At 43.9% G+C, this 27,309-nt stretch overlaps 1 protein-coding gene across 1 annotated transcript in view; it reads right to left on the reverse strand.

Moving 5' to 3' along the window:
* The window catches only part of CACNA1I (calcium voltage-gated channel subunit alpha1 I), an 85,250-nt gene that overhangs the window by 52,357 nt on the left and 5,584 nt on the right, over positions 1–27,309 (reverse strand). Inside the window, exons 3-4 of the mRNA XM_053977999.1 lie at positions 15,205–15,302; positions 100–259 (exon numbers count right to left, since the gene is read on the reverse strand). Coding sequence (XP_053833974.1) covers positions 100–259; positions 15,205–15,302 — 258 coding nt within the window. The remainder of the gene's footprint in view (positions 1–99; positions 260–15,204; positions 15,303–27,309) is intronic.

Consider the following 27,309-nt stretch of genomic DNA (forward strand, 5'->3'; position numbering starts at 1 on the left):
AGTGATACACAGAGAGCCTGGCAGAAAACATGAGCGGGCAGAGGGAAAGAGAAACACCCGCAGAAGGAAGGAAGGAGATGTTGTCTCCCAGTCACTCACACTGTGAAGTTCTCCTCCATGAAGCAGCGGTTGCGGAGCAGCCCAGCCCACAGCTGCACCCCAATGATGCCGAAGATGAAGAAGACAAAGAAGCAGAGAAGAAGGACGTTCCCCAGCATGGGCAAAGTGTCCAGCAGCAGGTTCACAAGGATGCGCATGCCTGCAAGGGGAGAAGAGAACCAGAAGGAGCAAGTGTGGGACACAGGGATAGAGAAAGGGAGAGAGGAAGGAAAGGAGAAGAAAAGGAAAGAAGTTTACAAGATAAGCATAAAAAAAGGCAAAAAGCCCCATGAGAATAAAAGCAGAGTGTCAGAAATTAACTACTGTCCAGACCCGGCCAGATTTATGGTTATTGCCCTTTCTTGTCCTAACCTCTACTGACAGGCAGCCAGCAGAGCTGCTGTGATGCTGTGATCTCTTAACCTTAGGCCTCCATCTGCAGCAGAAAAGAAAAGAGAATGAGACTTTTGGTGCCATCAGCTCTCTGACTGACATACCTCCCTCCCCTTTCCCTGCAGAAGGACAACAGAGTGACAACTGTCCCAAAGGGGCATGTCAGCTCAACAGCCCCATTATCCAACTGAAGGTCATCCCAATACAGCAACTGTATCCTGCAGCCTGTGAGACCCACATGGACAGACCAAGACCAGCCTGCCAGTGGGATGAACCTTTTCAGAACATATAAACTGGCATAGATAATTGGGTTTTTTTCTGTGACAGTATCATCAAGAGACAGTCATGAAAAGCACTATTTCCTCCCCTGGCTAGTCCTCATGTCCCAGTGGGGCTGGAGCACACAAGTAGCAGTCACAGCCCAAAAGGCTTCCAGCACAGAATCTCTGCCCAGTGCAAATGTTTCAAAAAAAATTTTTTTTTTTACTCTCTAATTACCTAATGAATTATTTGTGTGGTTTTATTTTCCCCTTGGCTCTTTAACGCACAGCCACGAGTAAGGGTAAACATAGTCCATTTCTCCATGGAGCTAATGGCTTTTCCTCTGCTCTCCAAGGGATGGTGAAAGTCTAGAAATTCTTCTGAGTATCACAGTACTGCCTTTATCCCTGTGCATACCTCACGAGGTTGTCTCTCCTTGTCTCCATGGAGGTCCTCCCCAGATACCTAGAGAGTTCCTTCACTGAAGATGTTCCATGTAGGCCAGCAAATAATTAGCTAATTATGTATTTATAACCAATTCATTGCTTCAGATGGCAGTGGAAGGGGAAAGAGGAGGGGAAGATAAGATTAGGATTCTCTGACAGCCCTTTGAGGCACAAGATAATCTCCCTTGTGTACCCAGCACCAAGTAATTACTGCACAATACTATACATTATGCTCCGTATCTATTCCCCACAGGCTCACCCCACAGAGAGGGGAGGGAAGTGGCACCTGTGGTGGGGCAGGCAGGTATGGAATTCACAAACACCGAAGGAAGAGGGAGAAGTGTGCCTGCTGTGGAACAGCAGACTGGTTTAGATTAATAAAGAATGCTTTGGAGACAGAGCAGAGTGGAAGAGACAGAAGTGATATTTACAGGTACATGATGTGTAGGAAGGAGAAGATGCTTATTGGTGCCTCCATGGGATCATGAAGGATAAGGGATGATAGCAATAGCTCTAAGACCAGGCTGTGGAGCAGTAGTTCAGCCCTGCTGCCTGCCTGTCCAGCTGTGTCACCAGTCACTGCATAAGGCAGCTTCTAGACGAGTACATCAGGGACACAGCTCCAGCCACTCGCTCAGCTGTGCCCTGAGTCACTGACAGCTCTCTGACCTCTCAGCACACCAAGTCCAACAGCACAGCCACTGAGACCTGCTGGGCCCTGGAGAAATGCTCTGGACAGCACTGGGACTTCAAGACCGTGCTCCCTCACTGTGGTGCTACGTGTTCCCAGCATTAATGTTGTGTCACAGAACGAGCTCAGTAGTTCCCATAAACTGTCCTGGCCAGTACATTAGGGAGAGCCAAGTGACGTGGGAAGCTGTGCCAGTAATGCTGCAAGAGGGCATGGTGTTTTTCAGATCAATTGATGCTAGCTCCATTTCAGAGCTGAGTAATGGGAGAGATGAGGCTGCCCTTACGCTGAAATGCAGAACAGAAAAAACAGACATTCCCACCAGAATTTTACAGACAGCATCCTTTTTGGGTCAAAATTTACCAAAATTGATTTTGTCTATGTTCCAAGAGAAAGTAAGTGCAAAACTTGTCTGCCTTTTTCTTGGAAAGATCCGGCTTGCCCATACATTCTCCATCCTGACTCTCAGAGGGATTACTGATGGTACAAGATTATGCTCTCCACAGCTCCAAGATCATACCTATTGCCCCCATGTTAGGCCCTCTGGGGTACGTGGGGCCATGACCCAAGAACTGGCAGGTGGCCCCTGTGGTATCTTTTCCACATCACAAAGAATTTCAACATTAACAGGTTCTAAGTCCAAATTAAACCAGTTTGGGGTTTTGTTTTTGTTTTTTTTTTTTTTAATTTCACAGTTAGACAGATTCATCTCTCTCTTCCCATTGATGTTGACTGTGCATATGAGATTGGCTCTTCAAAAGCAGTAATGCTGAATCTACACCCATCCAAACATTCAAAGATCAGTTGCAATTGCAGGAGAAAGAGGGAGAAAGGCTGAATGGCCTAAGGCCAACAGGTGATGATTTACCATAGAAGCTGGTGGCTAAAATAATGGGGTCTCTAAAGCAACTGCCCGACAGTGGAAATGGGAAGTGCAGCTTTGGGAGTATTCTGATTTGGGGAACTGGGATGCCTCCCTTTTCCAAAGGGCCCTTGCCGGACAAGCTGCCATCCACAGCAACACCTGTGCATCTTGAATGACAAATTCTGAAAGGTGCTGGAAAGCCCATTCTTCATCAAAATCCTGCTGCTGCCTCCTTCCCACCTTCTGCAGCCTCTACCTGCTGCTAAGCCATTTTCCTCTTGCTTTGCCTACAACTCCTCTCTGCCTCTCTGCTGCTCCTCAGCTTATGTGCATACTTCTCCTGGCCTCCCTCCCCACTGCTGCCTTTCCCCACATCCCTGTTTGTCCTTTACCATTGGCAGAGCAGAAGCCGTGCTGGCTCACAGTAAGGAGGGGATATGAAAGGGACAGTGACCTTTTCTGAAGCATCCTTTGTAAAAAAAGGGAACGCTGCTCAAGAAGAGAAAGGAAGAGAGGCTGGGCAGTCTGGGGGAAAAGCAAGGAGGGACAGCATTGATGAAACAACATTCAGCAACCAAACTGCCTTCCAGGGCATCAAATATGAAAAGGTTTTGCTCTTCAAGGGAAATAAAAGCAAGAAACATTAAATATTCATGAGTGCCAGGTGTGGGCTCCGAAAGATCTTTTCTCCACTCACTCTGACCAGGAGACCAGGGGAAGGGAGGAAATGAAATGGCCTTGACTGTGGGCATCCAAGGAAAGAAACAATGCTCACATAATGGTTCCCTGCTGCTCACCCATGCCCTTGAGCAAGGGGTAGAGAAGGGTGCTCGATGGTACCTCGAAGGCAGGGCTGCTTCTGTTAAGATATCCCGCAGGAGCAAAGCCACAGGCGTGTTCACCACTCAAACACAGCAGGAGATGGAGGGAAAGTATGTACAGGGATGAGAAATGGTGGGAAGGTGAGAGAAGTGCCCGGCAGTGACCATCAAAGGAAGCACAGGGCTGAGCAAACTCTCTGAGCTCCCTCCGTGGTTCAGAAGAAGTAAATCGTCTGTCTCACCCTGGCGGCACCCAGAGGCCCTTCCTGACAAATTCAGCAGACACTACAATGACCCTAGCTCCCTCCTGACACTTGCCATCAGCCCTGATTAGCCTGGCTATCGCAGCTAAGCGGACTCGTCTGCCTCGTCTGCCGTGTCTGCCCCGGGGGGAGCGCGGCGGCGGCGGGGCCGAGCGGGCAGGGCTGGGCAGGGCAGGGCTGGAGGCGAGCCCCGGGCAGCCGAGCCGCCGTGCGGGGAGCTGTGCCCGCCACCGCCACCTCCGGGGCTCAGCAGCGCTGTCACTTCGCCCTCTCCCCGCCTGCCGCCTCCCGAGCGCCAGGACAGCTGAGACGATTCACTCCCTGGTGCTAACCACCCTGTGATACGAACGGGGCACTGGCTGAGGAGGGGGTGAGAAACTCTGTTCTTTCTCACCTCTGAGGCTTTCAATCCACCCCAGCTATGGCGTGAGGGACAAAGCCAATGCATGTGAAGTCAAAAGGAGATAGCAGTTTGAGGCAATCCTTCCCTCGCTTGGGGTAAAGCAGATGGAGAACATAATTCTCAGCACCCATCTCACCTGCATCGTGGACCAAACTACCAATTGTCATTTTAACTGGAACAAAAACAAATCTCCTTCCCGTCAGCACTTGTGACTGTAGCTGGCAGGACATTTTGCAGAATGCAGAAAATGAAGTGTCATTATGTCCCTCAGCCAGGCTGCTTGTCCAAGCGTGCCTTCTTTCCTTCCTCCCCTGCCCCAGGACACATGGCAGTCCATCCAGCTAGCATGGGGTTGGCAGGATTTTCTGGTGCATGCTCCTTTATGGAAATTTTCAGAACCGAGGCACCATTCCAGCAGAGAGGTTGTGCAGAAAGTACACAGAGAGACATGTGCACCTTTTTTCCTTTTTTTTTTTTTTTTCAATTTTGCAGCCAACCTCTGTAGTTAAAATAATCTCAGTTTGTGTGCACAGTGCAAGCTGGTGCTCCAACTTGTGGCCGCCCTCACTGATCTCCTGCTGACCCGAGGCTTAGCTGTCATTTCACACATTGCATTCATAAACATCAGCTCCAACTTGGGCCAAACACTATCAAGAGACACCAGTCAGCTGTGGGTCCAACAGCAGACACACTGCCAAGCTGACCTATACTACAACCCACAGCTTCCCTTGCCACACAGATCTTTTCTCTTTGATGCATTCCTCCTAACTGAGGCCTCTTCTGCAAACAACACATGCAAGCTAAAGGAATTCAGCTGGAAGAGCCAGTGTGCAGCTCCAGATGCTTTGTCCTCAAGCTGTAAAGCCAGCCTCACTCGCGCTGCAAACCATCACCACCTGCTTTGCACCAAGGCAAGACAGAGAGCATGTCCAGATGGATGGCCAGACCCAAATTAAATCAACTCTGTGGAAAGACAGGTCCAGTTGACAGTATGAGGTATTGAGAGACCTTAAGCCAGTTCTGCTGCTAAGGAAAAACTGCCCCAGACACATTGGCCTCATTCAGAGAAAAGTAAAGCTTCCCATCGGTCTCTTTGTCAGGTTCTGGGTGCATTTGCAGGACACATTTAGAGCTGGGGGATTAGCATTTGCAGATGGTCAGCATGATCCATAGCTCAGGAGCACTGGTCAGTTCCTCACCAAATCCCCACTCTTGCCTTACTGACAAGCAAAGCCTTTTAGCATCCCTGACTGGCTCAGGCACCTCATCCTAGACAGCCTATTGATGACATAACCTCAAATTATCTTTGTCACTCCCCAGTGTAACCACAGAAGATATCAAAACATGACATTTCCAGCACTTACAAAGCTTCAGCCAGTATGGAGAGCTGTTGTTAATTTTCTCAGGAGCATGGACATACCAGTCCTCATCTTCATACAATGACGTCCCTTAGAATACTGAAGTTTAAACATTAAGTGGCCCTAGTCCTTACTTTCAAGGTACTTCTCAGCTTAAGCCTGAGGTAGCCAAAAGAGAGACAAACTCCAGGAAAAAAACTTGTTGGCCAGAGCTTTACCCTGCTGGAACAGAGCTTTCCAGACTAGGTTTAGAGTACACTCATATAAGAGGAAAAAAATTTCTTTAAGCTTGCTCCAAGGCTCTAGAAACCCTTGGGATCCAAGGATCCAGGGGCTAACACAGACCTCACCTCTTTTTAGTCAGAGAGCAAGCCATGGAGCTGGTCAGGTCATGAGCATGAAAAAGGAAAGTAAGGGAAGAAAAATGCACCACTTAAAACACCTCCCAGCTGATGTTCAGCTAAAACAACCACCGAAAAGAGAGCGCAAATGAAACCAGAGATAAGCTGTTTTCCTTGGAGGGAAGAGGAGCAAATAAACACACAGGCACTGCAGAGCCACAGTGCTCAGCAGGCTGCCAAAGGGGGCTCAGGTGGTGCTGCCAGGTGATATGAAGAAGCAAACTCAGAAGTGAAGCCTCCTAATTGCAGACCTGACCCCATGGTTGCAGGGGCCTCAAGAAAGAGAGCAGAGCAAAATCCAGAGCATTTACCTTGACACCTAAATGCTGACATTTCTGGAAATAGAGTGGCCACAGTCCATGCTTTTCTGTCATCCAAAAAGAAGGATTCACCCAAGCTCTGCAGCAGGCTGCACCTTATGATGGATGCTGTAAGCCCAGATAAGGTTCACAGATAACAACTGAAAACTCCTCCACAGCGGTCACATTCAGTACGTGCCACCACAGCATGGTTGGTAGCCACATAATCCATGACATTAGCAGAAATGGATGCAGGCAAAGGTCCCAGTCAGTAGCCCCCTTCTTCATTGTCTTGCCATTATCCCCTTGCAAGCTTTGGACTGTTAAGCAACCTTGTCTTGGAAAATGATGACAGGTGTCAGATTATTTCTTAGAGAGGTGTCTCTCTGGGGGATTACTGTAATTCTGTTCTTTTTTGTAATACTGAACATCTAATAAGCAACACCTACTACCACCTGCTACAGTAGTTCATTCACTGATCTTCTCATTTTTTCCCCATTTATCACTGCAGTGATGACTGCATTCACTTTCGGTGAAGAGTCTATTAAAAACATACAGTGCCAGCTTTTCTTTCAGAATTGCAGGAGCCACCTAACACCAGTGACAAAAGTCAACTCCAGTCCTGTGGCTGCCAGCAACTTGCCTCCATTCTATAAATATCCTTAAATTCTTTACACATCTCTAGTGCTAAGCGGGACAGAATAATGCAAAATATTATGTAAAACAGTATTAATGCAACTTCTGGGTAAGATTTAACAGGACTAATTTCCTCTTGCTGTCACCAGCATGAATCATGTTTCTTTCTACTGCAGGCAATGACATGACATTACGTGAAATGAGCGTGAACAGGAGAATAGGTCCCAAAATACACAAAGATAGAGAAATTTGAGGTTATGATTGTAAATTTCCTTGCCCACACACACAAAGTTTCATTTGCATTAGTGTAATATGACAGTATAATTCACCTCATAATACACTGTCATTATTGCTCACATTTCCATGGTATCCATTGCTTGATAGGTCCCATGCGACAGATTTTGCAAAACAGCTCAGCTCCCATTTAGGCAGCAAAATACATGGCTGGGCTTTCGTGATTGCTGTGTACACTGGAGGCTGAGCTTGTTTGAACAGGCAGCAGAATTGTCACAATGGGAGCTGTGAGGTACTAAGCATTTTTTAAAATTCTGGCTCTGCAGGTTCTTCCCCTACAGGAGAAGGGAGAAATAAAGATTCCATCAAAAGTCTTGCTATGACTGGTTCCTGTAATGTTTTGGTTTGTTTTTTTTCAGGCTTGCTTTACTTTCAGTAACACAAATTCTGAAGTGTTGTTACAGACTCTTGTGATTTTTATCATCAGTCTTCGGATGCATGGCAGAAACCTTCAGGTGGGAAATCTTGCTATGACTTAAAAATCTCAGATTACAGCCAAAAAAAATAAAAAAAAGGAGAGAAGGTTTTATTCCCCACTACTATGAGTGAAAAAAAAAAAAAGATATGACTCACGGGTATAAAGGTCTGAAAGCCATAGAAAAAATAAATAACTATAATCTCTGATTGTTCTTCCTTTTTCAACCCCCATGGCTTTAGAGACATCTGAAAAACTTAAAAGCCCTCAATTAGTGACTTTTGAATTCTTGCTAATAATAGTGAAATGAAGTGGACTGGTTCAGAGAAGGAAATATTACTTTCTCCCATGACCTGTGACCACAAAAAATAGAAACTAAGCTATGTATCATACAAAACAAAGCATCTCCAGGTCTCTATTTCCTGCATTTCAGTGTTTCCCAGCTCCTTGCCATGATGCTACATTTAAAAAAGGAATATAATTTTCATTATGTTTTCGGGTTTTTCTACAAAATTTACTTTGATTGCCCAGCTAAACACCTGGCAATACACTGCACAGTTGTAATCCACATGAAAAACAGCACTGAGATCAGACAAGAAGTAAATAAAATTGGAGCCTGTTTTCAGTGACTGAAGACTTAAATTAAGTACAGGAAAAAATTGTTTCCTGTGAGTTGTGAGGCACTGGAACATCCAGAGAAATTGTGGATGCCTCATCCTTGGAAGTGTTCAAGGCTAGGCTGAATGGGGCTCTGAGGAACCTGCTCTAGTGGAAGGTGTCCCTGCCCACAGCTGGGGGGGTTGGAATGAGATGATCTTTAAGGTCCCTTCCAACCCAAACCATTCTAGGCTTCTATGAGGGCTTCCTCCAGCACTGCAAAATGTGGGTCTGGTTACAGACCACTTGGTTTGTTAAAAACCTTCAGAGAAGCATTGATTTGCAAACCCATCCAACATATTTGTGAGTCAATGGATTTTCTTTATACTGTCCTTGACTTTGTATCAGTTTTGATTTCCTCCCCCCCACTTTTCTGCATTATCCTACACACAGAGGTGTGTCAGGCCTTTGTGTGCTGTGCCTGGCAAACCCTACCACTTGTCTCCTGTGCATTTCTCTTTCCAGCCCCCCTTCATTTCTGTTCTCATCTCTATTGATCTTCATTCTGCTCTGCTCCCCTTCACACAGTTTCCCTTTATCCTGAGCATGCCTGTCTAATTTAGGGCTTGACTTGATAAAGACCCTTGATAAAGAACTGCACATACAGGATAGTGCAGCTCTGAGTACAATTCCATCTCTTAAGTACACACAGCCTGATCAGGGAATGAACAGGACTTTCTGACCTCTTAATTTTTTTGAATGGGTGCTGTCAGAGAACATCACTCCTGTGCCCTTACTAACCTGCTCAGGCTGTATGTGGATAAATCTGTGTGTATACACATTAGCACATCGTTGAGAGTGTGGTTTGTTTGTCACTGAGGTGTGATAATAAGTATTTACAGAGCACCTCATACAAAGAACTGTGAGTTGGGTAAGTTTAAATATTCAGAAAAATCAACAGTATCTGAGTTTCAGCTATTGCTTCACAAATAAAGCTGAGAGGGGGAACAAATGTACTTCCAAAAGACTCATTTGGAAGAGTACATTTTTGAAAGGGAATCAGTGTTGGAAGAGATGAAGCAAGTCCTCTTGCAAAAACACTGAAGCTTCTGAAGCAAAGACCCCATGGGGGGCACTTGGAAGAGGAATTTCATAATCCGTTTGCATTTCCAACTGCTAGGGCAGGACTGTGCCTGTCAAATGTGCTTGGTTTTTGTCTGATCTAGCTGTAAATGAGACTGCTTTACAGCCTTATATATCTCAGTCAGAAGCTCATTTCACACACGCTCATCAGTGAAATTAGTTCTTCAAAAACACATTTAGAGAAGTAAATGTCATCACTTTTCCCCCATGCCAAGTGCGGGGTTTGTAGCCAGCTTACTGTGTTTTAGGCACTGTAACAGCGCCAAGCACAGGTACCTTGGTGTGGAATACAGATTTAAAGCAGGCATATACAGGTTAAACATCTGCTTTTCCCATTTCAGCACTCAGATGGTTCAGATTATTTTTATTATGGGACTTTGGTCTAGTGAGATGAGAGCAGAGCTAGGAGTTAGGAGATGTCAGTTGTATTACTGAGTCTGCTGGTGACACTCACTGAGTCCCACTAACCTAGGGTGAAACATAAGAAAGATTAAAAATAACAAGCCATGGTTTATATATTTGAGATCTGTAGAAGAAAAGACAAAAACTCCAGACTATTTGGACCCATGGAACTACTATAATTACAATCATTAATAAAGAAAAATGGAACTAGACCAAGACTTTCTTATACACAACACTTGTACTAGGAAAAAAATGATATTTGATTGAAATAAAAACAGTGCAATAGTTATTAAAGCATTTAGAAAAAAAAAAAAAAAAAAGGAGGACAAGAAGAGAGGAAAGCATTCTTATGCTAGAATGGCATGATTAAGGATTTCTGATTTTTAGACTTCTTTGTCAGGACCCAGTATAAGAAAAAGCATTAAATGAAGCAAATCTTCTAAAATTAGGCAGCATAAAGCTGTATTAAAATGGATGGGAAAAGATTATTTTTGTTCTGACTGAAAAAAACACATTTAGAGAAAGCAGAACTTCCCACAAATCTCGAATTTTATTTCCTGCACATCAAATTATAAGCATATATTGTTACTTTTCTAATACCTATAACTCCACATAAATATTACTGTACTTACAGACAGAGTATTAGCACATATATATACTTTCTACTCTGTAAAGTTGCTTTGCAACGGATTCCTTCACTTTCATACAGTGTACCCAGCTGAAGAAATCTGCTTCCAAATGATGAATCAGCTACTAAATTGTAAGTGGAAACTGGAAGACATCAAGCAAAATGCAAGGACTCTTTTTTGCATAAGGTCTATGTGACAAGAAAGAGTAAAATGAAGAAACATTTCTTTCTTCAATGTCAAAAAAACTTAATAAAAGAAGAACAAGAAATTCAAATTACCAGAAATAATCACAGATTCACTGCTCAAAAGCAGGCAAAAATAAAACAAAGCCAGCCTCCCCTCCCCAAACCTTGTGCCTTGCCTTGAGAAGAAGCAACAAAAAAAGAGCCAGCACAAAAAGTAATATTTCACCCAGCAACCTGCCACGCAATCACTAATGGATAACAACAAATGGATGTGGAATTTCACCCCAAGACCAGGACACAGACATGCCCAGAGCAGAAGGCAGCTACCTTGACAGTGACCTGGAGGGTATTTTTTTACTCTTTTCACTGATTCAGTGACTTGCAGGGCTTGTCACACCAACTCATTGCCATGGAATTGAATCACATGGCAATAGGACCAGACCAATCTCTGATTTTTCATTTCCTGCATTTTTAAACATGACCCCAAAAGGCAGAGTTCCTGGGGTTGTAGTCAGGAATGCAAGAACAAGAGGGAATGTTAATGAAGGTGTGGTACATACTGCAAGACCAGGGTGCTTCATGTTTTCTCTAGCACACTCCACAGATGGCATGAGAATGGAGGAATGATCAGGCAGGGCAGAACCCCAGACTGCTTCAGACAGGAAACCTGAAATGGTCAGTAGCACATCCTGCTGAGAACTGCAATAAATGCAGTCAATTGCTCATAACTGGTAGCTAAAGATCAGCTCTAACTCCAAAGAGGTTTGAAATCCAGAAGTGTCTCCATGTGAGTTCTCAGAATGGTTTGGTTTGGAAGGGATATTGAAGATCATCTACTTCCAACCTCCCTGTCATGGACAAGAACACCTTCTACCAGTCCAGTCCCTCAAAGCCCCATTCAAACTGACCTTGAACACCTCCAGGGATGGGAAAATCCCATTGGAAAATCCCATTTTACTTCCTTTACTTGCACAGTGCCACTCCCTGTGGCAGCAAGTTTTACAGCCTAACTACAAACTGAGTAGAAACTGTCATCCTCAGTGGACATTTACCACCTTTTGGTTACACTTGTCCCTTTCTTCTTCTGTCATGACTCAGAGAGGCTTTACATCCTTACATGCATCCTTTATACCATAGATAATGAGTAAATAGAATTTGACAGCTCTTTGTGGGATATTGTTTCAAAGCCTCAGGAGTGTCACTGTGAGGAAGGGTTTTCAGTAGTTTCATGTTGCAAATGAGCACATGCAAGCAGAATTGAGACACATCCAATTTGGGAATTTGGGCATTTAAGCTTCAGCCTTGCCCACCTGCTAAGAATATAAAATAAGTTTATTTAACTTTTTCCTCTGCCATGTTGCTACTGTTTCCTTAGAAATTCCTTCTGAATTTCCTCTCTTCTAATTTTCTGTTATTGCCTTTTTCTTTTTCCTCCATGTAGTACAAAATTTCTATCCAACTTCTCCAGAAATTTCTCACATAAGTATGTGGACTTTTCAAACACTGGCAGATTAGTAGAGTTCTTTAGGCACTAAATAATCTACCTGACAGACCACTTGAGCACTCTTCCACTCGTATTCTAATCAGTCAGGTTCCTAATCATTTGGTCCATTCTCCTGATAATAAACTGCCATTATTTAGTCCACAAAGCCAGACTCCCCTGTGGAAATCAGTCCCTACCTGGGTGTCCATGTGGAAGCCTTTGAAATGCCCAAGGTAAACACTGGGCTCCCCTGTCCCATCACAGCCTTTTGAACGTGGCTGAGTATCTGCCTTTGGGATTAATCACTCCCCACTCCTTGCCTCTCCCCAGACATCTCACACTCATAGCCATGACCTCAATCTCCCCCTACCTCCTCCTGTCCTATTTCCCACTTTCTTTGGTAGCACCTGCAACACCTCCAGCTTGGTATCATCAGTACATCTCACTAATAGACTTTCTCTTGCTTCAGATTAGTAATGAAGAACTTTAAAAAGACATTAAAAAAAGATTTGTGGCCAAAGGTCCCATTAATTATGTTTGTTGTAGCCCACTAGGCACCTTCTTCTAATGCAGCTCACTGCCATTTATCAAAAACCTTTGTTTACAGTCTCTTTGCTAGTTTTCAGCCCTCAAGTCAATGCTTCCTCTCCCAGGGAATCCAGTTTCTTTCCTTTTTTTTTTTTTTTGGTGTTTTTTTTGTTTGTTTTTTTTTTTTTTTTGGTTTTTTTTTTTGTTTGTTTGTTTTGTTTTGTTTGGGTTTTTTTTTTTTTGTGGGTTTTTTGTTTTGTTTTGTTTTTGTTTTAATTAATAGCAGGCTGTCTTTCTTCCAAAACAGTCTCTGCATATAACCACAGATTTATGTAGCAAGAAAAATACATAAACGTTTAACCACAGAGTGGAAATTAAAACAGCATCAATTTCACACAGGTGTAGTTCTATACTGATGAAAAGAGCAAACAGGCAGTGTCAGGGCAGGGACAGCCAGGAAAAATTCAATGCCATCTGCTCTGCAAAGGTCAGGAAAGATGCTAGAAAGCATCTCTGGTGCCTCTGCATGGATGGAGCAGGTCAGTTTTGACATGGCTCACACTGTTCCTCCCTGGGCATCTCTGGCTGTTCCAGGAGATAAATAACAATAATAGAAAGCCTTACGTTTCTACCAGGCAAGCTCTCTTCCTGACCACCTTTGTCCAGCAATTAAAATGGCAGACACCTGTAATTAAAATGTCATTCCAGATGTTTCCATTTGCCTCCAAGGTTAAGTCTACCCTGATAACAGGGATCAGTCTCTCCAAGCAGTCTGAGCACACTCATGGCACACCTGATGAAGCAGGGAGGAAAGGAGGCTGCACAATGTGAGGATAGTGCTGCTCTCACATAGCTGCCCCTGTCTTCCTGGAAGGGGTGAGTCTGCCATGCACAGCCTCCAGGCCACCCCCTCACAGAAGGGTGATGCCTTAAGTTTTAGCTTTCATATTTTCTAGATTCTGTACTGCCTTAGTGTGTAACTCTGAACTTCATTTAAAGTGTTAGCAAGTTCTCTTCACAGGGCAGGTAGACAAAACAATCCTTTCCAGCCTGAGAACCATGGACACCGTTGCAGCTTCAGGCCCAAAAATTGTGAACAACAGCAAATTGAGGAGAGCCATCTGGGAGGATGGCACTTCATAACCTGAAGCTGAAATTGGACAATTAACCCCAATATGGAAATGGACCAAAACTTATAAAAGTGTGAAACCTCGTGATCAGGCATCCATCTTGGGTGGAGCCATGGCCAGGCTCTTGTACTGCCCCAGGTGTAGTCTTTGGAGGCCTTTTAATAAATACCTACTTTATTCCTTTAACTCTGTCTAGCCTCTGTTCAGGTAGCCTCTCAGGGCATCAATCCCAGGACCAGGGCTGGTTCCCAGTCCTCTCCTCTCTGGAGAAGGGCCAGATGGAGACAGACTGGGGGGGTTGTTTTGCTGACTGTGAATAGCCAAAAGCTTCTCTTGAACCTCATCTTCATCATCCCATGATAGACCTGTCACATTCCTGGCTGTTCTCTCAGTGCCCCAACCAGTGGCTCTTTTGTCTGGTCCCCTCCTGCCATGCTGGGCACACAGGACTGTGCCTCAGTTTCTGTTTCACATCTTTCAGCACTTTCTGTTCGAGGCTATTGCTCAAAGATAAAAGTACATCCAGGAAAAGAGACAAGGTCCTCTTATAGAAGAGCTTTGCATGAAGCCAGAGTCTCTGAAATCCACCTCCACAGCACGTTCGAGAAATAGGTGACATCATGGAAATTACTTTGGCACAAGGGAAAACATATGATGCAGATTAGGAGGTCAACTGTGCAAGCTTTCTCAGGTCTGGAAAAGAAAAAAGGAGCACCTGAGTTTGAGAGAAGGATTAAGAGAGCTCTAGCAAGGTCCTAGCCACTGCAGACAGCCTAATCAGGGAGATTGTGGAGAACAGCGAAGAGACTTCCTGCATTCTATAAGACTGAAAATCTTGCAGAAGAAATGCCTGAAGTCTCCCAGGGCTGACACATCTGGGCTTGGGCAGCCCCAGGCCTGGCTCATACACACACAGCAGGTCACAGAGGGGATAGCTGGCACAAGAAGGAGAATACAAAGCACAAAGTGAGGAGGAAAAACAAAAGAGTCGGTGCTACGTGCCCCTAACCTCTAATGGCATGAAAATTTTTCAGATGAGAGGATCTCGAAGGTCTTGTGAAAGCCTGAGCAAACTAATTCTTCCTGATTCCTGAAGCTCATCCTTCTCCAGACCTCACACACAGGCCTTTTTGAGGCTACAGACATCATTAAACCTGTGATGTCTTTCAGTAAGAGAAAGAAAAACCACTTCCATTTACTGCATATTGTTCACCTTTGGTTCCTAAGTTCCATCAACATGGCCATGCACAAAGGATGCTCAGGGCAGATATGCTGGGACACTGTTGTTTTCCTGCCCATCCAGCAACACCTCCTGGCCCTGTGATGAGGAAAAGCCTGCACACACCCTACAGAAGCCTCTATTCATTTGTACCTGCTGGGACACCACCAGCACAGGCAGCCTTATTGATCGTGTCCTCCCCACAAGCGGAGCTGAGAGGTGTGAGAGGGAAGCGCGACTTACTGGGCACTCGGTTGATTGCTTTCAGGGGTCTCAGGACACGGACAGTACGGATTGCAGACAAGTTAATGTTTTGGAGATCCAGGGAGTACTCCACCATCCTGTAGGAGGGGAAAGAGAGAGGGGGAGAGAGAAAAAAAAAGAGAGAAAAAGAAAGTTTAAAAGAATCCAGAATTTTGGCTTGAGCCACAGGTTTATCATTTCTTCATTGAAGAGTTTCTGGAAGAAACTCTATGGGGATGAAGCCTGAGCTTTGTCCTGGCACTCTTGGCCAGGGCACACGTGTGGGGTGGCCACTGCACACAAAGCCAGCAGGACAGGACCGTGTGGCCAGTTCTGTTGGGAGTTACCTGCGGCACAGCAGGGTGCTCCGCTCCCTGTGTTCCCCTCATCTCCCACTGCAGGGTGTGGTCTCAGGAGGCAGCTTCAGCTAAACCTGCTTTATTCCACACTGAAATAAACCCTCTTTCTTAAAGCACTAACTGCTTTGACTAGCTGGAAAGGCTTCCAGGCTGTGAATCACTCCTTTTTGACACCAACCAAAAGGAGAAAAGGCTAATTTTAGGACATATGCTAGACCTTAGCTTTCCTAACCCAACAACATGTGCTGTAAATAACCTCAAAGTGCAAATAGGTGTGACTCATGCATTGGCTTTGCTGCAAGAGCAGCAGGTGCAGGTGACAAAAAGTGACCTGGCCCAGCAGTCCTTAGCCCAGCATTCTCTCCTCACCCAGTATGGCAAAGGTCCTGTCTCTTTAAAAGCACAGTGGGAAATTATTATAATGATTATTCGATAATTATAATGATATAATGATAATCCTGGCCAGAAATTCCCACCTGAGGACCCCAAATCATCTTTCTTGTTTTCATGAAGAGAGATGCATGAGGCCCCCAGGAAGACATGGGCTGTTGTCACCAGCTTCCCTTGGGTAACTCTGGTCTGTGCATGGGATCAAGAGGGTGACAAAGTTGGCAGGTGAAATAGCAGCAGAGTCAGAATAGGAACTGCTTCTACTGAATCTCTTCTCAGATATGAATAATGAAACTACAAAAAGTTCCCTTTTCCCTGGCCTTTTAACAAGACGCAAGAGACAAGAAAGGATTGGGGGAACAGCCTTTTGTTACTGCACCCTTTCTCAGAAGAAAAACATAATTTATACAGAAAGACCCACAAGTCAACCAAAAGTTTACCCAAATTCCCCTGACCAGGAATCACTGAGAATTGAATGAGAGCTAAAGTGAGAAGGAAATGGGGTACAGCCAGTCTGTAAAAAATAATCAGGGAGAGGCATTAAGTGAAATGGAGCAGTGGACTGATCCTTTTATAGATCCTTTTACCCTCCATTCAAGAGGACCTTGAAGAGCTAATGCCTGGTTATCTGTCTACACCGTTCACAAAGGGGACTTGTCAGAGTGATAGATTTTCAAACACTCCGGCTAAACCTGTCGAAGTGTTGTGATTATCCTCTCTCATGCTCTCTTTCTTTCTCTCCCTCATTCCTTTCAGTCTGTTCTCTCCTGCACTTTTAGGGTAATTGCATGAAATAATTCTTCCTCTGAAATGCACTGGCATTCATTTACCTCCCTGGAGTTGTCAGTTCCACACATACCAAGTGCAGAAGAAGACACAAGGGATTTCATGCAGATAAATCAAAATATTCCCACGCCCAAAAAAAGCCCCGACCCCAAACCAAGCATAAATGTTCAACCAGCCTACAGAAAGAATTAGTGATAGACAGAGGCTTAGGAGGCAGTCAGATGAAATTGGAAAGCAGGTACTAAAGGAGGAGGAGCACACAGAGATAAAAACGCATGGAGATGACTACAGGACATCTCTGTGTGGTGCAAAGGCACACAGTGAAAGGGCCTTGAGTAAGCACTGACCAACCTTGCTCCAAAGAAAGCAAGATTGTCTCATCAGCACATTGTTGCTTCAGAATTAGACAGACCTGCTGAAACTTTGGAATTACGGTTACAGGCAAAGCACACTACAGACAATACAGAGTTGTATGGCTCCCAGGAGCTCTCTTCACAGAGAGCTGACACACAGAGGCAGCTTCCTGACTGAAGGAACCCCCATGCTGTAATCTGTTGTGGAGGTATGTATATGCACAGAAACATAAAGGCCTCAAGCTTGGTGAAGTTCCACTGAACTTCTCCTTCCTCTCCCCTAAAAACACTTATCTCCTAAGAGAACTGGGTTGCCTCTAAAGGAAAAAAAAGAAAAAAAAAAAAAGAATTTGAGCAGTAGCAGAACAACTCGAAACAAGAGTCAAATGCCAAGTAAGTTGTTGGCCCCAAATACATCTAATTTCAGAAAGTATTTTTTTCTGAACTGTGAGGACCCAAATGAGAAGATCTGAATAATACTCAGAGAAACCGAGCACAGGGGAAAAGCACAGGGCTAAGGGTGACATGAAATGGAGGTGACATCTTCTCTTTGCCTTAACCATGCAAAATTAATTTTAAAATGTTTTCAAACCATTTGGGTTTTGTCCTCTTGTGGCTACAGCATGTGAGTAACCTTAACCCAGCGAACATCACTGCCTTCTCCTAGCTGGAATGAGTTTGCCACCTATATAGTACAGTTCCTGTGTCACTAGAAAATTATTAATCATCCAAGTAGTGACTGTGGGTCCTTTCAGCACAAGACAAATGCTGCCTTAACTCAACTCTGTGGTTCAGACAGCAGCAAGCCAGCCTCCTGCAGCCCTCAGTGGCCAGAGTCACAGATTTACTGCCATTATGTTCCAGTGTAGCCCAATAAAAAAGCTGAACAGACAATCACACTGCCAGGGAAAACAGCAGGCTGTTCCCAAGGATGGGTTAGAAAAGGGCAAACGCTGAATCTTTTAGAGAGCAACTTGTAACAAAAATGAACTCAGCCCTAGGAGTCTCCAGCTCGATTAACAGACCTCTTCTGCCTACAGTTCTTCCTGAGGCCTCCTGGTCATGGCTGTAATAACAGAAAAATCCAGGATGCTTAAATCCCTGCAGATGAGATATTACTATTGTAGTCATGCAGATTGTATCCAAACAATTTCAATGCAATTCCAGTGTAATTTTGTATTAGGCCTGCTCAATTTTGCCTTTTCATTTCTAGTGATACTTCAGCATCAGCTTATGTTCACTCTTCTCTTTGTGCAATGGTAGCATGGCCACACAATGCAGATGACCAAAGTGCAGTGAAACTCCATTGATTACCAAAAACCCACCCATCTTCTGTGTAGGTAAAACTGATAAAATCCAAATGTTGCCTCCATTCTCTAATGAAATAGGATCTCTAAGTGACTCTGCTGGAGTCTCCAGGAATCTGCAGCATTTCAGGGGTTGCTAGCCCAGCTCTTTTTGTTACTATCATTCTCCAGCCAGCCCTGCTCCCTACAGCCTGGAAACTCTGGACTTCGCCCCCTCTAGGTGTGGGCTGAACCCCATCTCCTAATTCCATCCGTGGGGGTGTTGTCAGGTTGAGACAGAGTCGAAGGGACTCATCACAAAAAGCGATCAGTCAGAAGCTGCCAGCAGGTTTATTTCAGGAGGGTCATGTTTCCTGTGTCTAGAGACCTTGTGGTGGTGGGTCAGGTGTACTGTGCTTGTTTGCACTCTTGTTAAGCTGGGTTTTGGATCCTTATCACATCAGCAACCTGCAGAACCCTGTGTTTGCTGGGTGTTTGGAAACCAAGGTAAGGTTACAGCTAGTACAAACTGGTTGCCACCTGTTGAACTCCAGGAGACTCCCAGGCTCCTTGTCCTTGCTTTGTAGCTCAGTGCCATGAGTGAGGGTAGCCCCCATTACCTGACTACCCTTCATTTTGTTCTCTTCTCTTTCTTGGCTGCTTAAGGCATGTCTTGTTAGTAAACACCATAAATGCTTTAAGGTTTGGGGGCAGTCAGACAAAGTCTAGGATGTGGGAAGGGGAGGAAAGAAAAAAAAAAAGACTCTGCTGGGTGTGAGTCCTTCCCCTTTATCATGAGGGAACAGGGTGATATGCATCTCTTCTGAGGGAAGCAGCAGCTCATTTCTGGCATCACTAAACTAGTTTGTGGCCTCTTGTGTGAATGGGTGAGTAGAAGGACAGGTTCAGAAGCTTAAATTATGCTAAATAAGACAAACTTCTCATCTGTGATGGAATTTGAGCCCAGAGCTGTCAAGATAATTGAATATTTACAGTAATTCTTCTTCCCTTGCTAGAGGTTTTCTTTTTCAAAACCTTCCACGTGAAACTCTTCTGGAAGGAGAGGGGATTGGCACAGGCAGTGTCCTCACACCACACAGCTCAAGACTGATGCATGTTGGGAACGTTGTCAGGGTGGGAAAAGGGACAGGGGCACTGCCTGCACGCATGGGGTTCATCCTGCAGAAGCAGGGGGATGCCTGGCAGGGAACACTTCTCCGCTTCAGCTCTGCCTCCCTCCCCACTCTCAAGGGATCCCACCCGCTCCCTGCCTCTTTACATCCCTCTGATGCACGCTTGCCTGCAGCATTTCCATCTCTCATTTCAATCTTTCTTAATTCCCACTTTTTCCATTTGCCCCTTGACTTCCCTTCATATTTTTCCATTTAGGTAAATCTGCTCAGCTGAACACACAAAGGACCTGGAGTTAACAGAGGAGCTGCAGGGGAACAAGTGAGCAATTTGTTAGCACGCTGACCCTGTCCAGAATGTGCCTGGTCTGTGTCCCTCTGTCCCATGTCACGCCACTGGAGCAGACAGCGAGTGCACAGGGACACGGGGGCACGGAAACCTTCAACGCTCGCGAGACCTCGACAACACCAGAACGGCTTCATCAGCTACAGCTTGGCACTTCTTTGGTCCTCTGCACCTGCGAGCTCCAGAGTGGGCTTGGATCTGCCATGGCACTCGAGAGGAGCAGCACTCATTGTCCAACAGCAGAAATGCACAGCCAGCGTGGCTCTGTGCCAGGCACAGGAGAGCAGACTGACCAGCAGAAGGGAGAATAAAGCTAAGGCTATCTAAAATAGACATTGTGACAATACAAAAGCCATGTAAGGAGTCCAGAAAATGCAGACTTTATTTGCTGCACGTGTGACCCAAGATAATATACTTATGCAATGCCTGGCTAGCTGCTACCTTGCAGTTACATTCAATGAAATCCATTATTAAAACAGTTCAAACATTACCATTTACCTCTTCATATTTACATCTCCTTATACCTTTATTAAATACTTATTAACTTTCCTAATCTTGGCTTCTGAACTACTATTTACTGAAAATTAGCAGCCAAGAAATGGTATTTAAAACCTATTCTGAAATCATTCATGAAAAATACCAATGCAGTATTTTTCTTATGACACAAAGCCAATATGTTTTTGTCAAATTCAAAAGCTGCCTAATTCCCCTTCTCTGATAGAAGTTTTCAATTGAAATCTAATTAACTGTAGACTAATCAATTAATATTTTTGTCAAATAAATTTTGGTTTGGCACTGAAGCCAAAAATATCATGGCTATGACTTTCTAGCTTTAATTTCAGACTTGCTGTGGGTCTCTGTGGGAAATAAAGCTTTTTCAGCCTGTGGACTTCCATTTGATCCCTACATCTAAGAGCACCTGATATGACCAGGTCAGAAGACTTTGATTGGTCTCTGCTCTGAATTCCTTCAGCATCTCAGCTGTGTGATGGCTCAAAGACTGCTGTGTACCTATACCATGGGTAGATGGGATTTAATCAATGTCTTCTGTGTACAGGAATATGCTTTTCTGTTCTTGGCTCTTTAATCTGGCTATCACATTTTGCAAAACTGGAATTTCTACCACTTTGAAGATCTAGAACATAGGAGTCCATAGGAAAAACATAAGGCCATCAGTTTTCCCTGACTGAAATTTTATTCAGATATCTATGCCAAAGGTTGGAGCTGACATCTCTCCATTTACCAAAATGTCTAGCCCCTGATACATGAGCTCAAATCTTCCACCTGAAGTTTGTGGGGTGGTGGGAGACTGATTTACTTCTAAATTCTTCCACTTCAGTCATACATACGAGGATGAGAAGGTGGTCTCACTGCCTCTGCTCTGACTTCAAAGACTGTGGCTACAATACAAAAGAAGGAGCAAAGCTGATATTTGCACTGGACAATGAACTCCAGTGGTCCCATATCTCCCTTCTTACATTATTGATCCATCTTAGGGGAAGGAAAGTAAAAAAAAGGCATGTGCATTGCTAGATCCACACAGCCCTGGTCCTCTGTGGCCAGAGGTGTAGCAATGGGCAGGGAACGTGGACAACAGGGCTGGCCAGGCTGCCCCAGAGACTCCATCAGCTGAATCTGTGCTGTGGAAAGGGAAGGCAGGCAGTAAAATCCACTTACTGGGGTCCACAACTGCCTAGATAGTGGGGACCCCCAGCACTGGAGTAACAGCAATGAGGCAGGAGGAAGAGTGCACAGATAAGCAGGAGAAAGAGAACACAGATAAAGATCTAGAGCATGGGGTGCATGGGGCATTCAGGATCCCTCCTGTCATCCCTTGCTAAGGCTGGACATGCCTGAGTTTATACACAAAGAGAGCTGGAAGGTGAATCCAATCTCTTGGAAATCCATCTGGACACATTAGAAGCAGGGCCAGGAGATTTTTATGAGCCTGATCAGACACCGGGCAAGAGCAAAGTGCTACTGCTTCTACTCAGAGTCTGCAGCCACAGGATGCACACAAAGCAGCAGATGCACACAGGGTACTTGCTAGACCAGCAGAGCTCCCAGCTAGGACCTATTTTTTTAAGATTTCTGCCCCAGGCCCTCACCATTTTGCTCTATAGCTGGAGCCACATCCTTACTTTCCCCAAAGGTCCAGCAGGTTATGGCAAAAGTTAAAGACTCTTTCATTATTTGGACCTGCTCTTTTGCTATATGGACATAGTGGTGCAGGAGGCACAGGGCTGCCAGGCAGATCCCAGCACTGACCCCCCATCAGCTCTCTTGGGATAGATAGGTATATCTATATAGATATAGATACCTGAAGAATAAACTGTGCATTTGCACCCATTTTGCACAGTTTGGTGCCTCTGGGGCCAGGTTTCAACATGAACCCTAAACAGAGGATCCAAAATCGTTTCAACATCTACCACAGAAAAAGTGGAATAACACAGTAGGCCTCCAAATTGCTCTGCAAACCACAGTGTACTTAGCTAAGTAGTCCTGCTTATCTCTTTTAAATTTAGAGCTCATTACGCTGCAAAAAGACAACTCTCTGCTGACGTGAAAACTGAAACACAGAAATAAAAAAAAAGCCTTGCTAGTAAAAGAAGAAATGCAAAAATTACACTCTTTTCTTCCCCCATTTATAAAATATAATAATAATAAAGAGTCTATAATTCTGTTAGCAAAAAGACATTTCCTCAGGGAGTTATAGATCAATTACTAATTACACAGTCAGCTCCTGAGCTGTGATGCTTTGTATTCTTAAAAAAATAACCTGCAACTCTCCCCCCTCCAGTGCAAAATATGTTTTAACTTTTTTTTTTTTTTTTATATTGCTGTGCAAGCAAAAGCCGCTGAAAGCTTCCAGAGCCTGTGAGACTGGTCCCTTGCTGCCTGGAATGTGATTATTTCACACCCTGGAACACTCAGATTTCTCTCCAAACTGTGTACTAAGAGAAAATGTCAGAGTTTCTTAATAGTTTCAGAGACATGATACGAAAAGACATAAGCAGGTTTTCACACTGTGATAAGAAAGCCAGAAGGACTCGCCAAGCTCAGATGACTGAATGCGAGTGATGGGGCCTCACTTTTAAAAACCAAGAGTCAGAACACAGGCTGAGCTCTGTATTTCACTGCTTAGGGGAAAAAAAGAAGGAAAATAAAAAAGAATGCCTGCATTTTGGTCATATAAGCCTGCTGGTTTTACCTTTTTTGGGGGTTTATGTTTTGGGTTTTTTTTAAGAAACCTAACATTCACATGGTAGGGAATTAACTTTCAGGAAGGCAAAAAATCAGAGGCAATAATTGAGAACTACCCGTTATGCAGGCAGGGTAGCGCTGCCTCCTTGTTTTGATTCTTCTCTGGTGTGATTCATTTCGTTTTGATGACTGCTTTCATTTCAATATGTTGCACATCTAGGGATAGCTTTACTGGGAGAAAGCAAATGAAATAATTAGTATCATTAAGGAGGGAAAAGCGAGTGCATGTTTGAGGGGAGGGCTGTGCTGCTGCTATTTCTACCTTTGGTTAAGATGCTATTTAGCCTGCTGCTTGCTGGTTTCCATCTTTTTCTGATCACTACTTGAAACACCTAATTGCTATATTTATTACAGTTTTCTTTCAGTTGCCATAATTTTGTAAAGACTTCTACTTGGCATCGAACATTAGCTAACTAGGATTTTCTGAGCATTCTGCTGTTTACCCTGCTGCTAATAAGTATTTAATGATCTGAGATTTTAAAGTCATAACTATGCAAATTCTGGCCAGGTCCCTGAAGGACTGCAGTTAATTAAAAGCAAAGAAAAATCAGAAGATTGGCAACACTTCCCCATGTTGTGAGATTAAGGCCAGTTGGTGTGTTTCGAGCTAAGAGGCATCTTCCCAGTGTGTAAGGGCACCATGTAGTGATGGATTTGTTTCCTGGAAACAGGTGGGCATCTGAGCATGGGGGGTTGGTACCTCACATCCTTCAGAGAGCTGCCAGTTCCCTTTCATAGGCTGAAATTTAGAGGGATGAACTTGGGGCCATAAGTGCTTTCCATGTATGGAGAAAGTTGCTGTTCACAGTGGTGCTGCACATGTCTGAAAAGAGCTTGGATGGATGAATTTGGCAGGCATCATCACTCCAAGTTTTTGGGAAGGATGCCATATCTAGGGAGTTATGGAGAACAGAACACAAGGACAGAGAGAACTGATAGTAGAGAACTATCAGAAAGAAAACGTAAAATTAATATCTCAGTTAATAGAAATACTTTCCAGCCTCCTGGTGTGGAACCTGCATAAAGCACTCCTAAAGAAGCAACTAGCCAAAAGGGACAGAGAGTGAGAAGAAATGTTCTACTAAGCTTAAAGGGCTACCAGGCTTACCTGAAAAGGGAGATTCAGCTGTATAAAACCCTCTCCTCAGAGGTTGCATAACTAGTCAGAAAGGAAAGGGTGCTTTGGAAAAGAAATGGAGCTCCAGGAGAGCTGTGCTGCCATACTGAAGGTGAAATTAAAAATCAAATTTAGAAAGGCACTCAGACTTCAAGGACAGTATTTACCCATGATGATGTGTTTCGAAACGAATTGTTTTTCTTATCATGAGAATACCACATATTATAGACTTGGATTTATGAACCTTTCTGAAGAAGTTGGACAAGAAATATTCTGAACTCATTAGCGGCACATTCTGGCCAACAGGCAAAAAGGTGATGGAGGAATCTGGTGATGAAGTGCTGGCTTGGTCAGCCACATAGAGACTGGCAGAGAACTGGGCTCATCCTGTGCAGAAATATTAACCAGCATTTAATTAGAAGAAAAATTGGGTTTTAGAGAACTAAAAGACCAGTCAGAAGATTAAATAAAAGACCAAAGGGGAAAGTGATAAAACTAGGAAAAGAGTTAATTCTTACAGAACCTCCATGTCAAGAACAAAACTAATCAAGGCACTAAAAGTTGTAAAGAGGAGAAAAACAGTGTTGCCTATACACCAGTGCCAGGGGCCTGAGTAATAAAGAGAACAAGAATTGTTCATTTTATGAGCATAATGCCTAAATGGCATTAGGAAGGCCTGGTGGGAAAATCTGCATGAAAGGAATATTAAAATCAAGGATTTTAACCTAGCCAAGAGGCTCAAGTGGACAGAAAGAGAGGGGGAGTAACACACTCTGTTAGAAATGGCATTTTCTAGTACAGAGTCAGTGACAAAATACTTACCGATTAATTTTCTGCCATATAGAGAATTCCTCCTGGCTAGAGAAATGGGCTGACAGGAGCCTCATGAAACTCAACAGATGAATGCAAGATCCTGCATTTGGGCTGGACTGAGGGACAGAGGTGCTGCTGAAAAGGAGCTGCCAGTCCTGGGGGACAGGTCCATGCAGGAAAGGACAAGGACACACCAAGATGCAGCAGTTAAATAAGGGAGGGATTATGCCCCTTACTTTGCACTCAGTAGACCATGTCTAAAATAGCACATTCACTTTTGACATTCCAATAAAAGAAGGTGTCGATAAATTGAAGCAAGTTCAGTGGAGGGTCACCAAAGTGCTCAGGGTTGGAGCATTTGTCCTGTGAGGAGAGGCTGAAGGATGTGGGCTTGTTCAGTTTGGAGAGGAGATGATTTTGGTGGGACCTAACAGCAGTTCCTTGGTACCTACAAGGCAGTGAGATTTAAGCCAGAATCTTCACAGTACCATACGGCAGGAGAACAAGACACAACAAATATAAATACAAAGAGGAAAGGGAGGTTGAGACTAGTTAAGAGATAGATATATCAGCAGTGGGGCTGGGATGGTGAGAGGTGGTGCCATCTCCATCCGTGGTGGTTGTCAAGACTTGACCGGACACCTCTAACTTGAGTTTGCTGTTGACCCTCCTTTGAACAAGATTGGAGTGGAGACCCTACAAGGCCCTTTCCAGCTCTGGTTACCTATGATCCTGTGAATGTGATTAGGTATGTCCAGATCACACCAGAATACAGGTGGGACTAGCTGTCATGATAAAAGCACTCTCTCAATTCACCTCTAAGAATTAAATTTGAGCAATGCATTGGGGGCACCTAAATCTCCTTGGAAGTTCCCAACCTTACAAATCACAGAAAATGGTATTCAAGAATGGAAGATGGATATTCTATCAAGTTTTTTTTTTTTTTTTCTAAATATTATAGAACTTGATTTCATGTGTTATATCCAACTTATGTAAGGTCATCAACAGTACCAGGTATATCTGGTGGATTTGAGAGGCCATATTCATGAATTTGAAAGCGCACAGAAACAACCATAGAATCATAAAATTGTTTAGATTAGAAAACGCCTTTAAGATCATTAAGTACAATTTGACCTAGCCAAGTCCACCACTAAACCCTGTCCTTAAGCACCAGTCACATCTACATGTCTTTTAAATAGCTCCAAGTGTGAAACTAGTCAGACCTCAATTTATGAGCCGTGGAGTACAGTCAAGTAGTGTTTAGGAATATTTCTCAGGTATCCAAGAAGCTTCAGGATAGACAAGAAAGGTGAACAGGCTAAGAAGATAGTACAACATGAGTGAAAGCAAAAGCAGCAACATAATAGCAGGAAAGGGGAAGGTGATACTCATGAATATAAATTAGGAGATGGACTTGTAGAAAATTTGTAAGAGAACTGAAAGAGCACATAAAATGGTATAAGTTTTGGAACAAGAAAACAGAACTGTTGCTAACAGTGTAAAAAAAGGCAGAAAACATCAGTTAAAATAAAAGTCCTCTGGGGAAGGTCAGATGATGTAAGTGCACCATTGATCATAATGAGCTAATTTCAGCTCCAGCTGTGATCAAGTATTTCAGGCTGTGCCTAAATAGGGATTTTCTAAGATAAGCAAGTCTGGACAATTTGTATGCAAGAGTTTTAAAAGAGACGGCCAGAAAAGATCTGGACCAGTACTGATAATTTTTGATTAGACTCAGAAAACTGGGAAAGCATCCAAGGGTCAAAGGAATTCTGATGTTGTGCCAGTACACAATGATCTCAGTGACAGGACTGATGCTGGTGACAGTACAGTGATGAAATTGTCAATGTGCATCTTGGATAGATTATGGATTAAAAGTGGATAACAAAATTAACCATATCCAATACAAGTGTAAGGAAAAATAGACATCATCAAACTAATGTGTTATAATTTCTTATGAGATTACAAGTCTGGTTCACACAAGTAATTAGGTTGATATGGCTGGAATGATATGTAATCATCATGACATACATTAGCTGGAGAAAAACTGTCTAAGTAATAAACCTCACATGTAACACTAAATGGGAATTCATTTGTGAGCAGATGTACTTCTGTAATGCACAATTCTTGCCACTCTGTTCTTTATTTATTTATCACAACCTGACAGAAAACTAAAAAAAGTCACTGATGGATTTTGCAGTTGAGGCGTATTTTTGGGAGAACAGAAAAGAAATGAAGATGACAAGTCAGGGATAGAACAG

This window comes from Vidua macroura, chromosome 5, assembly GCF_024509145.1.
Source record: "Vidua macroura isolate BioBank_ID:100142 chromosome 5, ASM2450914v1, whole genome shotgun sequence".
Lineage (NCBI taxonomy): Eukaryota > Metazoa > Chordata > Aves > Passeriformes > Viduidae > Vidua > Vidua macroura.